Below are 15,680 nucleotides of genomic sequence, written 5' to 3' on the forward strand. Positions count from 1 at the left end.
AGTCAGCTAAACATTGCCACATCCCTTGGCTTCTTTGTGATTCACAATGAAAAAGCCATTTTGGAATTTCATTATATAGCTGTTAGGACTGGATATTTCTTTTTGTATTATTTGCTTGATTATTTTATTTAACACCACTGTATGTCTTACATAGTTCCCTTATTTTCCTTACCTAGGTATGTTTGGCATAATTTTCTTATCCTCATGTCAGTTCCTTGATCATATCTGAACAAAATCACACAAATGGCACTGTGTGCAGTCGGTGCCCACTCCTCCTGTGCCCCATGTTTTGCACACATGTACTTGCACCAACATGCACCCAATTCAGGCTCAATTCACACCAATCCTAAACTCTGCTGGGAGAATCTGCAAAGGTGTTGATGAGGGGTGGGAACTGCAAGGTACCATTATGCACAATAGGTAGTTGTTACATGAAAAAAAACTGTGCTACAGGAGGTTTTGTGGTTAAGTTCAGTGTTTCATGTATGGCTGTGTGTGTTCCTATCATTGTTATCCAGGTGTACTGAAAAATTCTAGCAGGGTTTATTAAGAGAGAACTGAAAGACTGAATGTTGTAGTTTTCACTATTATGGTAATATTGCTCTTTTGTCAGCTTATTTATGTTTCTAGTGGTTCTTTTGTCTTTTAAATCAGTGGTAAATTGCAGTCAATATACTTTTTTTCTGGGTAGTCATACCAATTCTGCCATCTCCATCAGACACATGTAATTGAACAAACACTTCTAATCCTCTTCAGCAAAGGCTGTAGACTGAATGTATGCCACACATAATTTTTCTGCATTCCTTTTCTTGTTGTGGGAACCATGCACCTTTTATATTTGCATAACTTCAATATCCCAAAGTGCTCGTGTTGAAGACTTCATTATCCTCAGACAGTAATGTTGTTTCTTCTTAAAAGTAATGAAACATTACCTTTATATCACAAATTGATGTCAAGCTGTGTGGAAAGGAAAGGATTTGATTTTTTTTTGGTAAAAAATTTGCCAGTGTTTGTTTAGCTGTTACTAAGCTAAACTCTACCAGAAATTGGGAGTGCTGGTGGAATACCACCTTTGTGAATTCTGTAATGCATTGTTAACACTAAAGCTTCCCTTAGTGGTTTTTTTTTTCTTCTATTATTTACAAAGTAAGTAAGAATCTCTTAAATTCTTTTATCACTTGTCCTGAAAATTTTTATTTTGAGATGGAAAAAAAATCAAACCCTGTGTTCCATTTATGAAGAAGTAAACAGGAAGAATAATTTTGTACTTGATGTTTTTGCAGGTATAAGCCTATGCAGAAAGTGGATGGAGTTGCAGATGGCTTCACAGGAAGTGGTCAACAGACAGGCACATCTGTTGAACAAACTGTAATTGCCCAAAGTCAACATCATCAACAGTTTCTAGGTATGGAAGCAGGTTTTATGCTGCTATATAAATAAATAAGATGAACTTTGTTATCACAGTCAGTATCAATCCAGACAAGTACAATAGTTGCTTCTGCCCCCTCTAAAACCCTGATTCTCAACAGAACAAAAAGGCACTTAAATTACACGTGAGCTTTATGTGATATTTAACAGGCATCATGTAAATATAAAATGAAAAATAGGATGAGATATACTTCGTATTACATAAATGAAATGGCTTTGCATAATTATATTAAATGTGCCTATTGAAATTCCTGCTGTGAAAGTTGTTTCCTTCATGTGGAGTACAGTGCATTTTATTTCATGGAAGTTTGGGTAGGAGGATGGCATTGCAGTGCCATGCAGGTTACCCACCCCTGGCCCTTTTGAAAGGGTGTTCTAGTGTTGTAAGTGGAAAGAGGGAAATTATTTCAACTGAAACCCTAAAGGTCATTTTCAACAATACGCAAATTGGGGATTTGTTGATCCAGTTAAGTATGTATTCCAGTCATAGAAACAAATTGCAATTTAGTTAATTGTTTATGTAAAAGGAGTCCTTGGCTGTGCTGATAGGGTGTGCTGTTAGTGATAGGCTTATTTGGATTTTCGGACACCAAATCCTTCAGCCTGATTTTGCTTTTACTAAAACCACTGGGAGCATAAGGGTAGCATTAAAATGTTTTGGATCTTCTTTCCCAGGTACCTTTCAGTTCATAATTTTTATCTTACCAGCCTCCCTCTCAGAAACAGTTGTGGCAAATAGTAAAAGCACACATTGGTTCTACTTGAAAGTCTAGTAAATGTCAAGTGAAGATGTATATGGAGTTTATTAAGCCCCATCACACCTGGCTGCATAGAAACTCTTCAGGTGAACAAAAAAAATTATTCAAGGATTAGTCTCTCTTGCACTGACTCTAGATATTTTCTTGCATCCTGTAATAGTCTGAAAAAGCATATGTCAGCTTTTCTATATAAGTATACTATGTACAAAATAGCATTTAAATGTATTCAAGTATAATTTTGGGTTTCTTTTTACTAAAAATTATTCATATATTTAGTATTTTGGCATACAACAGGTCTTGAATACTTTCCTGTTTGTGTTTGAATATTATGACCGTTTGGAATTTATTTATTTATTTATTTGTATAATCCTTTTTTTTTTTTTAACCATACTGTAACTGGCACCTCTGTCATTATGTTGTCATGACAACAGATGCATCTCGAGTCCTGCCAGAGTTTGGAGAAGTTGAAATATCTTCTCTGCCAGATGGTACTACCTTTGAGGACATCAAATCACTACAGAGTCTTTATCGAGAGCACTGTGAGGTATTTCCTATGAAACCATTTATTTTTGAAAGTTCATGAGTTTTCCTGAAGGCCAGTACAGGAGAATAGAGCCAAATATATTGCAGCCATGACAGTGGCATGTGAATTTCCCCAGGATGTTTTACTTATCTCATTGAAAAGGACAGCAAAAAGAGTTTTCTGGAGGATCCCCTTTACAGGGAAGGAGTAATATGTCATAGATACTGAGCATGAAATGTTGATTCAGAATGTTAGACTTTAGATTGTGCATGCAGATCTTTGATTTAGTTAATAGGAAATTAACTAATTTAATTTAGATTAGATTATAATTTAATTACCTTTTACATTAAAAGCAGTAACTTTTTTCTCCTAACAAAGAAACACTGAGACATTTAAGCCAAATTTGATACTGAGCACTATGTCTTTTAAAATTATTTTTGAAGGTGCTTCCAACTTATAAACCATTATGAAAAGGAGCAACATGTCAGGTTTACTTTCTTATATGGAGTAACAATGAATATTTTCTGTGCTTAAATTCCTCTGATATGTTTAGATAGTCCACACTAGTCCCTGGAGGCTTCCATGCAAGCCTTGTGCAAGTCTCTGTGCACAACACTTTAAGTGCTGGATAATTTATGGATATCAAAGGTATTAAAACAGATACCATTTATAACTTGAGAAATGCACAGTTTGCCTTGGTTCCACTGTGTGATGAAGGAAAAGAGCTGTAGATCTAGTTGGAGCTGGGAGAGGAGGGATTCTGGCTAAAAGATAATATGGTTTTATGTTTTATTTTCTCAGGCAATACTGGATGTGGTTGTTAATCTTCAATTCAGCCTGATAGAAAAATTGTGGCAAACTTTCTGGCGCTACTCTCCTTCTGCTCCACCTGATGGCACTCCTGTTAATGAACCAAGGTTTGTTTGATGTCTCTCAGGATAATCTAAGTGTGAAATCAAAAGAAAATCATACTAGTTTTAACTTAACATTTTTTCCTCCTAAGATTATTTTCCAAATTAGATTTATGTTACCTGTTAGTTTTGTATAGCCTGGGTGTGTGCCAAAGGGCAGTTGTGTCATCCACGGGGTATTTTGCATGGACAACTACAGGGAAGGTGTCTCTTCCCAATATTTGACTCACTTCTTTTAAGACAAAAGGATCATTCGTATGTCTGCACTCTTTATGAGCTGTAGGAGAATTATGGGGACTCTTTTTTTAAATCTATTTCCATGTGAGACAACGTGTAAATAAGTTATATTGGGTACAGCTGAGACATCTAGGATGCCTGCATAAAAAAGTACATTTTAACACCCAGGTTTTTACCTGCTGTAAATCATGGAATCTTAGGAACTTGAGGTCAGAAAAGTCAAATTCAACTGTTAACTTAGCACTGCCATGTTAGCTGCTAAAAAATGCCCCTAGGTGCCATAAGTGCATTATCATTTATTAATTTGCTACATTTTTTTTTTTAACACCAGCAATCTGAGTGAAATAGAAAGTCGACTTCCTAAAGCAAAGCTGATTACTCTGTGCAAGAATGAGTCTATTCTGAAATGGATGTGTAACTGTGACCATGTGATGTACCAGGCTTTGGTGGAGATTCTCATTCCTGACGTCCTTAGACCTATTCCTAGTAAGTTCAACACCTGAAACATTTTTTAAGGATTTTTCTGCAAGCATGTGTATATTGGAGGTGTACTTGTGCCTCACAGAGCAGCTTAAGAAAAATGTTTTAAAGTTATAAAACACTGTGTATAATTTATCCTTAGTTTTGTTGTGTAAGGAGTTGTGCTGGGAAATGCCTCAAATTCTAAAGGCTGGTAGATCTAGTTTTAAATACAATTTCATATTAAATGTACTTCTTTCTCTACATCTGTTACATCCTCAGGTAAAAATGTTTTCCTTTTACCCTGGCTCCAGGATGCCTGGGAGAAAGAAGTCCTGTGGCAATGTGCACTTTTGTCAGTCAATCCTTCCACTAAATTCAGTAATTTTCGGTTCAAACATCACATATTAATCTTTGATTAGTCTGGAAGAGAACGGTGATCTTTGTGATTCTGTGTTTGGAGAGGTGGTCCTTTGTCCCTGACTGCTGAAATCAATTCTAATAACTGTTAAGGCAATGAAAAATTCCTAGTCCAATTTATTTCTCCAATCTACTGTTTTCCTGTCCTACATCCTGCATGAAAGAGTGAGTAATTGTCTAGTTATACCACCATTACCTGGAGCAAAGCTTTCTTCTCAAATTTAATTTTACCAGAATCTGTCATTGCTCTAGCAGTTTATTTTTATGGGTATCTTTGGTAAAAAACAAATTTACGTGAAGAAAGTTGTACTCCTTCATGAAGTATTTATTGTCTCATATATACCGTCCTAAATATTGTAAATAAATCATCTTAACAACCCACAAAATCCTCATAATTCTTATGAGAATTACAGTATTCACTTTAAAAAGTTGGATTTATTTTTTTTTTTAATTAGGGTCGTAAATAATTTTGCAGGTAACAAAGTTACATTGTCATGCTGTGAGCACCCTCCTCTTCTATAGTGACTCAGCAGTAATAAGCACTCAGTAAGAATATTTGGTGGTAGTGCCTTGCAAAAAATTTTATTGACTTCCTGCTTGCCAGTGGAATAAAATCAAGTTTTAGCAAATTATGTATAATACAAAAAAAAAAAAAAAAAAAAAAAAAAAAGAAACCGTAAATGTATAAAATATTAAGGTTTGCCATTTACAGTGCAAATTTTAGGGGTTTTTTTTAAGGAATGAGTAAGTTCTTAGTAGCAATTGACTTAATTTGTGCATTTACATAGCAGAATAAAGAAAAAATGTTTTCTCAAATATATGGAATTACTGACAACTATTACTTGTGTAAATTATTTTGCATTGGTTCATTTTTAAGGTTTTACTTCTCTAACGACAATACCATTAGGTAGGATTTTAGAGTAATATAGTGTATCACAAACCATTAAGTAATAATAAACCCCCCCACAAATTCAATTATAACATTTAATAGGTTGAATGAAAACTCTCACTTGCAAAAGCAAGTTAATTTCTGAATAAAAAGGTGGTGCAGACAGAGTTTTTCATCAAACCTGATCCTCTCCTATTCAGTTGCTTTTCCTGCAAAGCCTGGCAGTCTCTAGAGGTGTTTAATTGACCTCATGCTGTTTTCCTGCCTTGCCAATAAGATGCATTAGGCATTGCCAGTGCAGGATTTCAGGAAAATGGGATTTTATTGAAAAAAAATAATATCGGTTAATCAATTAATATCAGTTACTAGATGCATCATATCCTTTTCATGCTATTTCCTTCTTTCTAGAATTACCAGTCATGTTTGAATAATTGATACCTACTGTGTTTGATATTCCTGTTTTTGGGATGGTTATCAGACTGCTGGATTCAAACACATCATCTGATCCCAGGACAAATTCATCCCAAGATATTCCCATCTCCTTTTTGTGAGCAGTCCAGTGGTTTTCTGCTCAGAATTGCACTCACTGAGCTACCTTTGGAAGACAGTTGACATATTTTCTTACTTTATCCTTTAGGACCAGCTAATTAAATTTATTTAATTAAATAAAATTAATTTTTTTAGCAGCTTTCCTGTAATGATGGGCCATCTAAATTTCTTCTTCAGTGTTAGATGGTTAAAACTTTATGGTTTTTAAACTCCTGCTTTTGGATGAAAGCATCTCCAGTCATTACAAGACACTGAGATAATGGCTTATGGTTGAATATAACAAAAATGCAGCTGAAGGGTGAAGCACACAAATTCGTCATCCTCTCTGGGAAAAGAGCAGAAAAGAGCAATTTGTAGGAAAGTTTGGACTCTGTAGAGGAGCTGGGACTGAGCTTCATTATAGTCATGTTCATGACTTTTTTAATAAATGGGATGATAGCAGCAGCTGCTGCTCAAAATAGGGAAAAATGTTAATTTGAAAGGGCCTTGAAGAAAGCATAATTTTTCCAAGGATTTTTTTTTTGTTTGTTTGTTTATTTAGATCTTCAGTGTTTTTTTCTTTTAGGCAAATCCTATTGTTGATACGTATTACTGGAGTAGAAAAAAAAAAGACTGTTAAGGAAAAAAATTGTTTTATTTTTAACCTCTGTATTAAATTTGTCAGCTGAAATATTTCGCACCCATAGAAGGAGTGAAGAATTGCTGTGTATAAAACAACAAAATTCCTTTTCCTAAGAAAAGTGAAATGCTGTCCATTGGAGTCAGGAATAAAGCCTATAATTATCTATTGTCCTTGGCAATAGACAAGAGCTGTTATGTTTTAGAATGGACATCCTGCATCTTCACACATGGCAGAATGGACAATAACAAATTTGCTTGTGAGTTTGTTTCCATGACAGGTGGAGAATTTGTTCAATATTTGTGCAATATATTGCACGATTCCAGACAGACAAAATATTAAAAGTACTGGAAAGACTGTAAAGCTCAGTTTTGTACAAGTCAGAGTGGTTTTGGTTCAGAAATTGAGCTTTTTAGATGCTTATGCAAATCAAACTTTGAGTAACTGCCATTGCCACATCATTTAGTGTGGGACTGGTAACACTTAATGATTTAGGCCATTTACTCTGCACCATGCTTATCATGCAAAAAGATTCTTTGAAAGGGTTCAGATGAGCTTAAAAGTTCAAGGATGGTTACTTATGGTTGTGGTAATGGCTAGATGTATACTTAAGGATATGAGAAAAATTCTGTATTTAATGTATTCCAAAGCTCATTAGCAATTCATGATGGTACAATACTGATGCCTGATTAGCTACTTCAGCTATTTTATTTCTTCAGAACTTAGAATTCCTTTTATTTTTTTCATTTTTCATTCTAGTTGAAGGCCTTCCTTAAGGCCTGAGCTGTTTTTCCATATTTATTTTTAAAGAAGATCAGCATTGCAGTGATACAAATAATTTTGTAACCTATATATATATTTGCGTAAAAAAAAGTAATGAAAATGCTATAAGTGAAAAAGCAGTAATTTTTTTCTTAAGTGTCCAAGTACCATTCATACAGTATTTACATTATTACTTATTTTATATTTATATATTTATATTTACTCATTATATCTTGTCTGGTAGGTAAGAGTATGTGAGTGAATACATAGTCAATTAGTAAGTGCACAGAAATAATTTACAAAGCAGCACAAGTGAGCCAGGGGATTGACAGGATTGAAGAAAAAAGCTTGTTCTTCATGTGTGAACCTTAAAGAAGAAAAAACCCTGATAGCATAAGAGGGCTCAGCTAACACAGGTACTTTGTAAGATCAAGCTGTGGTCATTTGAATAATTTCACTTTCTGTCAGTGAAACACACTCCTTTACTCTTTAAAACTGAATTAAGCAGCACTATGACAGTCTAAGATTATTTTGGACTTATTTGAGGAAACTGCAGTACTCCTATAAGTGGATTTTTCCCCAGACTTTTGGGTTTTAAAGATGGTGCTTAGGTAAAATGGAAAGCTGAAAGTTTGTGATGGAAAATTCCATCACAACTGCTGCAATTAGTCTCGTTCTTTTATAGGAGTGCCCCAAACAATACTACAAACTTCTTTGGAAGATTGCTTATTAAAACAAAACTAAAATAATCATTATTGTGTAATCTTTATCTCAGTTAGGCATTTTGAACCTAAACTAGACTTGTCTGGTAAGCAAATGCAGCAGACCTGAAAGTTGAGTACAAGAGTTCTGAGGATGCAAAACATTTCCAGGGAGGTGCACTGCTTTCTTTTCATTCTGTTTTTATTCTCCAATGCACAGGTGCCTTGACCCAAGCCATTCGCAATTTTGCAAAAAGCCTTGAAGGTTGGCTTTCAAATGCCATGAACAATATTCCACAGAGGATGATACAAACCAAGGTAGATGAAACTTGAAGTACTATTCTTGCAGTGGCAAACCAAGTGGGCAATAACATCTAAAAGGAGAAGCATTTTAACTTTAATGCTAAATTTCATGTTTAGTATCAAATAATGGGAGAGGAAGTAATATTATTTGATCTGTTACATATGAGGACTCATTAATATACACTATCAAAATGAAAGTCAAGACTCAATCTGTAGAATTAATCTGCGAAGTAAAACATTTAAAAATAAATAATTTAAAATAATTTTAAAATAAACATTTAAAAATAATAAATCTCATTGTAGGTTGCCGCTGTAAGTGCCTTTGCCCAGACTCTGCGAAGATACACATCTCTTAATCACCTGGCTCAAGCAGCTCGTGCTGTGCTTCAAAATACTTCTCAAATCAACCAGATGCTCAATGATCTCAACCGTGTTGATTTTGCCAATGTTCAGGTAAAATTCAGCTTTGAATGGCAGGGGGGTTTTAAGTGTTATTTCCTCTGTGATTTTGGACATTATTGTCAGGCGTCATTTTCTGTCTAGAAAGTCAAGTGCTAATATTTTGCTCATTCATAAACATAGTGACTCAATCCAAATGTGACAGCAGATGCTTTAGGGAGGTAAGAGCTCAGAACTATTACCTGTTTCCATTTGCTCTCTTGAAATGCACGTATTCTTCCAACTTATTATGCAAATTTAGAGCAAATACTTTCTTAGAACGGGTATCATGCATTGTGTCTTAGTAAGAGCAAAATTGATATTTTAGGATTAGATCTCAATAGTGTATCTTCTCTTAAATATCTCTTAAAATTATTACTTGCATAGCATTTTCAGCAGCAACTGTCTCCATTGTTTAAAACTCCATATATTAGTATGTTTTTCCTATGTGCTGCTGCCTAAATTTACAAAATCTCCTGAATAATGGATTAGATTAGTAAGGTTAGAACCTATAGAACATAAACTCATGTTTTTACTAAGCTTAATTTCTCTACAGATTTTTTTGCTTGTCTGAGGAAAAATACTTTTGTCCTTTTGGCCAGTAAAGTGAAAGGTTCCTGGTAGTTCTCTGTTTCTCTTCATTGTGAACGAGGGTTTAATGTATTTGTTAACACACTTAACAGAAGTCTAAGATAGAATATATTAAGTACAGTAATATGTTCACATGGATACAGAGTCTGTGAATGAGATGTTAACTTGGCACATCACAACTGGAGTTTAAATGGAAATGGCTTGCACTTAGTGAGCTGTCATTTTTTTCTCATTTTCTGAATTGAACAGTTAGCTTTATTTAAACTTGGTAATGCTGACTAAATTGCTGATTACTGTGTGCATGGTGTGTTTCTCCACTTGTGTGCAGTTTATGTTGTCTTTAAGTAATGTGTAATCTATCACTGGGTCTAGAGTCAGCAAACAGTCCTTGTTTGCATACAAACTTTCTTTTATAAGATGATGTAACAGGATTTGTCTTTAAGCTTAACTTCTTCAGAACAAAAGGAATGTCACACTTTATTTCTCATTGCTTCTTTGATTACTTTAGTCCCCTGCATTTGACTCTTTTTCCTTCTTGCCCTGCCTGAAATCCCAGAAAAAATTACAAGATACAAGTATTTCAGTAGAAAAATTACAGAAGTAGAAGCTTTTTGCCTTTTTTCACAAATGAATGTGGGAAACGGGAAACTTTAATTGTTAACATTGCTTGTTCTAATTTCTTAATTTGATGTCTGTTACTTTATGCTATGCTTTTGCCACCTATTTGTTTTCAGCCAAATTACAGCAAATGTAAAATAAAAACCAGTTCTTAGTTTGTCTAGTAAATGGGTCCAGTCTTTTCCATCCATTGAGCAGCTTTAACCTTTGAGATACAATTGCAATTGTGTGTTTTGGCTTATGCACTGTGAATTGAAGAGCTGCCATGTGCTGTAACAGGAGCAGGCTTCCTGGGTGTGCCAGTGTGATGACAACATGGTTCAGAGACTCGAGACAGATTTCAAGATGACTCTTCAACAGCAGAGCACTCTGGAGCAGTGGGCTGCCTGGCTTGATAATGTAATGATGCAAGCATTGAAACCCTATGAAGGAAGACCCAGCTTTCCTAAAGCAGCACGGCAATTTCTGTTGAAATGGTCTTTCTACAGGTAGTGTTTAATAGATTTTAAAGCATTCTAACTGTTCTGTTAATTGCTGAATTGTGCATTGTGCTGAAGTTGGAAAATCTGATATCAAACAGTGGCTTGGTGCATCATGAAGGCCTTGGGGTTTTTTTCAGAGGACAACTGTTATCAACCTTGTACTCAGGACTATCAGCAAATGGACAGGGACTTAAATGACCCTTGTTTATTGTTTTAAAGGCCATCTGAAAATTAATACAGGTGTAATTTTGTCCGGAGTTTGAAACATAATATGAATTGTTTTGGTTAAAAAACTGCGCAGTTATTAAGTCACTGTTTTTAGTATTACCTATTAAAACATTGTAGCATCAATGTTTATTAGATAAGAAAGGCAGAAACTGTTTTTAATTTATGAAAAGAACATTAAGAGAAGCATTCCATGTTAGTTGCTTATTGAAACAGTTATCAGAGTAAACCTTGTTCTTTGAACCTGACTGTAGCAACTGCTTGCTGAAGATATGAAGATAAAATATATAATATGTACACTTGTGTGTACAAGTCTAGCATTTTTGAATTTAAGGTTTCAAAGCTTTTTAAATTCTGGCAAATAAAAGTGTTGCCCTGGAAAGATTGACACAACAGACACTATTTAAGCAGTAGTTTCTTTAAAATCAAATTATTTTCTTACCACTTTAGTTGTTTATGTTTTCAACAAAGTTTCTTTCAAGTCAAGTTTTATACTTGCTCAATTAGTGGTAGTTATGCATAGGTCAATACCAAAACCAAACCAGTTTGGTTATTTTTTATGTGGTGTCCAACAGTACCTTGAGAGAAAGGAAAGAAGCAAATGATTCCCCTTTCCTGCTCATCCCTTTAAATCAGACACTTGAGGATAACATTGCTTTCGAGAATATTGGTTTTTTGAGGTGAAATGTCTTGTCTGCGTGGATAAATGTTAAAATGGCTGTGGCATACAATACATAAACATCTATATATGTTTTATTTTCAACTAGCTCAATGGTGATTCGGGATTTAACCTTGCGCAGTGCCGCTAGCTTTGGCTCTTTTCACCTGATCCGCTTGCTTTACGATGAATACATGTTTTACTTAGTAGAGCATCGTGTTGCTCAGGCAACAGGAGAGACACCTATTGCAGTTATGGGAGAGGTAAGATAATATGTAAGAGACTAAACTGGTAGATTTAGCGATGAGCTGGAGAAAGTGGGGGTTTTTTTGCACATTTTTAAGCGTGTGTGTAGAGTGGTGAGATGTTCTGCAGTGTTACAGCAGGCTGAGTAACAAATACATGAACTAGCTTCAAACTTGTCTCACTGGTTCATTGTTAGAGTACTAAAATCACATTGGATTCTTCAAATAAATTATTTCTAAGTGAATTGGCTCTTTTACGGATCTGCATACAGATTCATGTGCACGGTTTGAAAAAATTTGATTGACCTAAAAGCATTTTCCTCTGTTTAAAACCCAAATATTTTATGTGAAAACAGAAAAGAGCAGAGTAATAGGAGAATGTTACTTCTGTGGATCTGTTTACATGCATTTGCACAAATAATTCCCGCACAAATGTATAACCTCTTTGACATAAGAAGGCTGGTTTACATGCAGAATTTTGGCTTGTTTCTGTTCACATACCAGCACAGACATACATAGAGGTTTGCAACACATTTTATTTTCTTACAGTTGTTTTCAAAGACTGTTTAAAAAGCAGATGTGGAGTCTCAATTCATAACTCTTTTTTTATACTCAGCTATGGCATCTGCAAGGCAAAGTTTCTCTTATACCTCTTTTTTTCAGTAGTACATCTGACCTTTTATTTTGAGTGAGACAGTAAGGAAAGCATGAATGGTTCCCAAAGAATAATGCTTCAAAGGTGTGCTGGAAAATGGATATATTTGAAAATATGCTAAATTATTAATAGGACAGATTTGTTACATTTTTACACTTGCAAGTCACTTTTATCATATTCTCTGTTACCTATAAATTACAGGTAATTTTGCTAGTTGAGTTGTCATTCTTCCAAGATATATTGATATACAAGATATATTGATAGACTTACTAAATATTATAAAGATATTATATACTCTCAAGATAAGTTGGAAAATGTCTCAGCTTGCTTTGTCAAATTATTTTATATCATGTGTCATGAGGTGTTTCAGAAAAATAATATTTTTACTTAGTAGAAAGACCCACCATCAGTATACATGCTCTTACATTTGCAGAAAGTACTACACAAATATGCAGTCACTGCATTTTTCTTGTCATGGCAGACTTTGTATGTTAGACATAAATGTAGCATAGGGACTTGTAAAAAGTTTATGAGACTGAAGATGGAAATACTTTGAGGAAGTAAGTATTGCAAAATTTCTGGAGGTGAGGGGTAGAATAGAAGTAATGCATGAAATGCCTGTCTTCTCATGTTTCTGTGTATTCAATGGCTGAAATAAAATGAGGAAGATTACAGTCCAACAAGCACTGTAAAACAGTATATAATGGTTGCAGCTGAGAAAAGCACTCTCCTACTTCTCCCTTCCTCTTCTTCCACCCTTGGGCACAGGTATTGGCAAAATTCTGGAAAAGACTGGTATCATCATTTGTGGTTAGAAATATATCTATCTAAACAATGTGCTTTTCATCTGATACCCATTGGTAGCATTTTACTCTTCCAAATTTCACACAAGAGAAATGGAAGAAGGAAAGGGAAGAAGGTTTCTAACTTATACGCATCTTCTATTGAAAGATCTGGATTTTGATGTAAATCAGTTATCAGGTTATAAACCTTCCTCAGCAGTGCCTTTCATTTGCCTTACAGGTAGATTAACAACACTATGACATACTTCATTTTTGTTCCAGCATAATTAAAATGGTGCCTGGGAAATTTTAAAGACAGTTTTTTGTTATATTATTGGCAGTTCAGAATGAATATCCAGTATAATTTATGGCTTTATAAAACACAGAAATAGCTCACTTCAAATAACAAAGACCCTGAGGAAGCAATCTTTAAAAAAGGTTGTACTTCTCCATTCTAATTTTTAAGGGTTTACTTAGTGATAATTGTCTTAATAAGCATAAGACTGAAATGGAATGGGAAATTACTCTGCTGTGCATGTGGCTGCAGCTAAGATCATGCATTTGAATGAATGCAACCATAAAACCAGTGGAGCACAGATTTCCTACATCATAGGTATTCTAAGTCCACATTTGCTTAAGACTGTGTCCATTTTTTTATTGTTTATTTTACAGTTTGGTGATTTAAATGCTGTGTCCCCTGGAAATATGGATAAAGGTAAGCATTTTAGTATCTCCAGGGTATAGTTCTGTGTAGAGCTAATGTGTCTCTAGGCAAAATAAATCCTTGTGTTTTAAAAACACAGTCAAACAGAATTTAGAGCTGTATCATCCTTTAAAGTACATGTGTATGCTGTATGGATACATTGATATAATAGAATAGCTATGTATGTAATATGCCACATGTAATAATGACTGGAATATTGTAGGTTTGTTTTATAGCAAGAGTATTTTAAAAATGTTTATTATTGTCACAATATTCCAATTTTTATGCAATTTTTTTATATCTAATAGGGTGGAGGAGGGTAACAGCTGTGGAAAGAAAGACAAGAGTATGCTTACGGATATTTAACTGTAGTAAATGTTTTGCTAAGTCAAGAAGCAGAGTTGTTCACAAGTAGTCAGGAAGGAATTAGTTCCTTACATTCTCTTCATGCCCTGTTTTGACATGCATCCTTATACTGACCACTTGAGTGATTTGGGGTGACCTCAGAACACTCAACTAGTGAGTGCAAGAATGTTTGCCAAAATTTAGGGTCAAGTGACCACAACTCTACTCACCTCAGTTTCCTTGTCGGTACCTAAAAGTAACAACTCTTGTTCATCATGTTTTGGAAATGAGGCATTTTCCAATACATAGTTAAAAATTGTTTGTTAGACCTCTTGAGATTGCAGTTGTTTTTTCCCCACATCAAAATGTGTAGCTGAAGTGATCAAACCTGAATCTGTTTACCTTTTTGAGATAACAGTTGACTCCTTTCCATTAAAATTTTAATTTTCAGTTTGTGCTTTATCAGATTGTTCCCGTGTATTTCAGCTATTGCTTGCAAAATAAAGAGTTTTGTGTTAGAAACTTCTCTACTTTGTGGTAGTCACATGCTGGTTTGTTTGTGCAGATGAGGGCAGCGAAGTTGAGAGTGAAATAGACGAAGAGCTGGATGAAAGTGGAGAGCCACAAGCTAAGAGGGAGAAAACTGAGCTAAACCAGGCATTCCAGGTGGGCTGCATGCAGCCAGTGCTCGAGAGTGGAGTACAGCAGAACCTCCTGAACCCAATCCATAATGAGCACATTGTTGCAACTACTCAGACTATCAGACAATGCAGTGCTACTGGAAATACATATACTGCAGTCTAATGTGAAACCTCCCCTGGCCTCCAACACACATTGCATTAGCTGTTTAGTTTTAACATGAAAAAGGAAAAAAAAAAAAAGAAAAAAAAAGAGAATTAAGTCCGAAGGTTGACTGTTGTCAAATGTAACTGTTCTGATCATTATTTTGTTGGAGTTGTTAAATGAAATGAGTGTACGTATTTTGCCAGGCCTGCATAGGAACGAAAAGATTTTTGTAAACGGAATCATTTCACTTTGGCCACTCAATATGAAGAGGTTTCTTTGTATCAAATGCAAGGAAGATTTTTTTGCGAAGTTTAATGTCAATGTTTTGTCCTCGTATAATAATTTAATTTTTTTTTTCATAGTTTAAAAAATATTTTAATGTTAATTATTAGTCATGATGCTGATTTCATATAGATAGGTTTTTAAATTAGATGCACTTCTGTGAAATATCAAAAGAACTATTTTCTTTGATTTACACTGGAGGCATACTTATTTGACAGCAGATGTATCAAATTTGTTATTAAAGGTGCTTTTCATCGTACTACGAGAAGACACTATTTTGATAAAATTGTGAGTATTCAGGGGGATTTTTT

At 34.7% G+C, this 15,680-nt stretch overlaps 1 protein-coding gene across 2 annotated transcripts in view; it reads left to right on the plus strand.

The window, feature by feature from the left end:
- The window catches only part of RFX3 (regulatory factor X3), a gene marked incomplete at its 5' end in the record, with an annotated part of 50,940 nt that extends 35,743 nt beyond the window's left edge, over positions 1 to 15,197 (plus strand). For both annotated transcript variants that reach the window (XM_083884336.1, XM_083884337.1), the window contains 10 exons: positions 1,284 to 1,405; positions 2,618 to 2,730; positions 3,511 to 3,626; positions 4,189 to 4,343; positions 8,477 to 8,574; positions 8,863 to 9,012; positions 10,486 to 10,694; positions 11,681 to 11,834; positions 13,926 to 13,968; positions 14,867 to 15,197. In XM_083884336.1, coding sequence (XP_083740462.1) covers positions 1,284 to 1,405; positions 2,618 to 2,730; positions 3,511 to 3,626; positions 4,189 to 4,343; positions 8,477 to 8,574; positions 8,863 to 9,012; positions 10,486 to 10,694; positions 11,681 to 11,834; positions 13,926 to 13,968; positions 14,867 to 15,105 — 1,399 coding nt within the window. In that variant the 3' untranslated portion in view covers positions 15,106 to 15,197. The remainder of the gene's footprint in view (positions 1 to 1,283; positions 1,406 to 2,617; positions 2,731 to 3,510; positions 3,627 to 4,188; positions 4,344 to 8,476; positions 8,575 to 8,862; positions 9,013 to 10,485; positions 10,695 to 11,680; positions 11,835 to 13,925; positions 13,969 to 14,866) is intronic.
- Between the last annotated feature and the right edge of the window lie 483 nt (positions 15,198 to 15,680).

Source organism: Zosterops lateralis, assembly GCF_965231275.1.
Source record: "Zosterops lateralis genome assembly, chromosome: Z".
NCBI lineage: Eukaryota > Metazoa > Chordata > Aves > Passeriformes > Zosteropidae > Zosterops > Zosterops lateralis.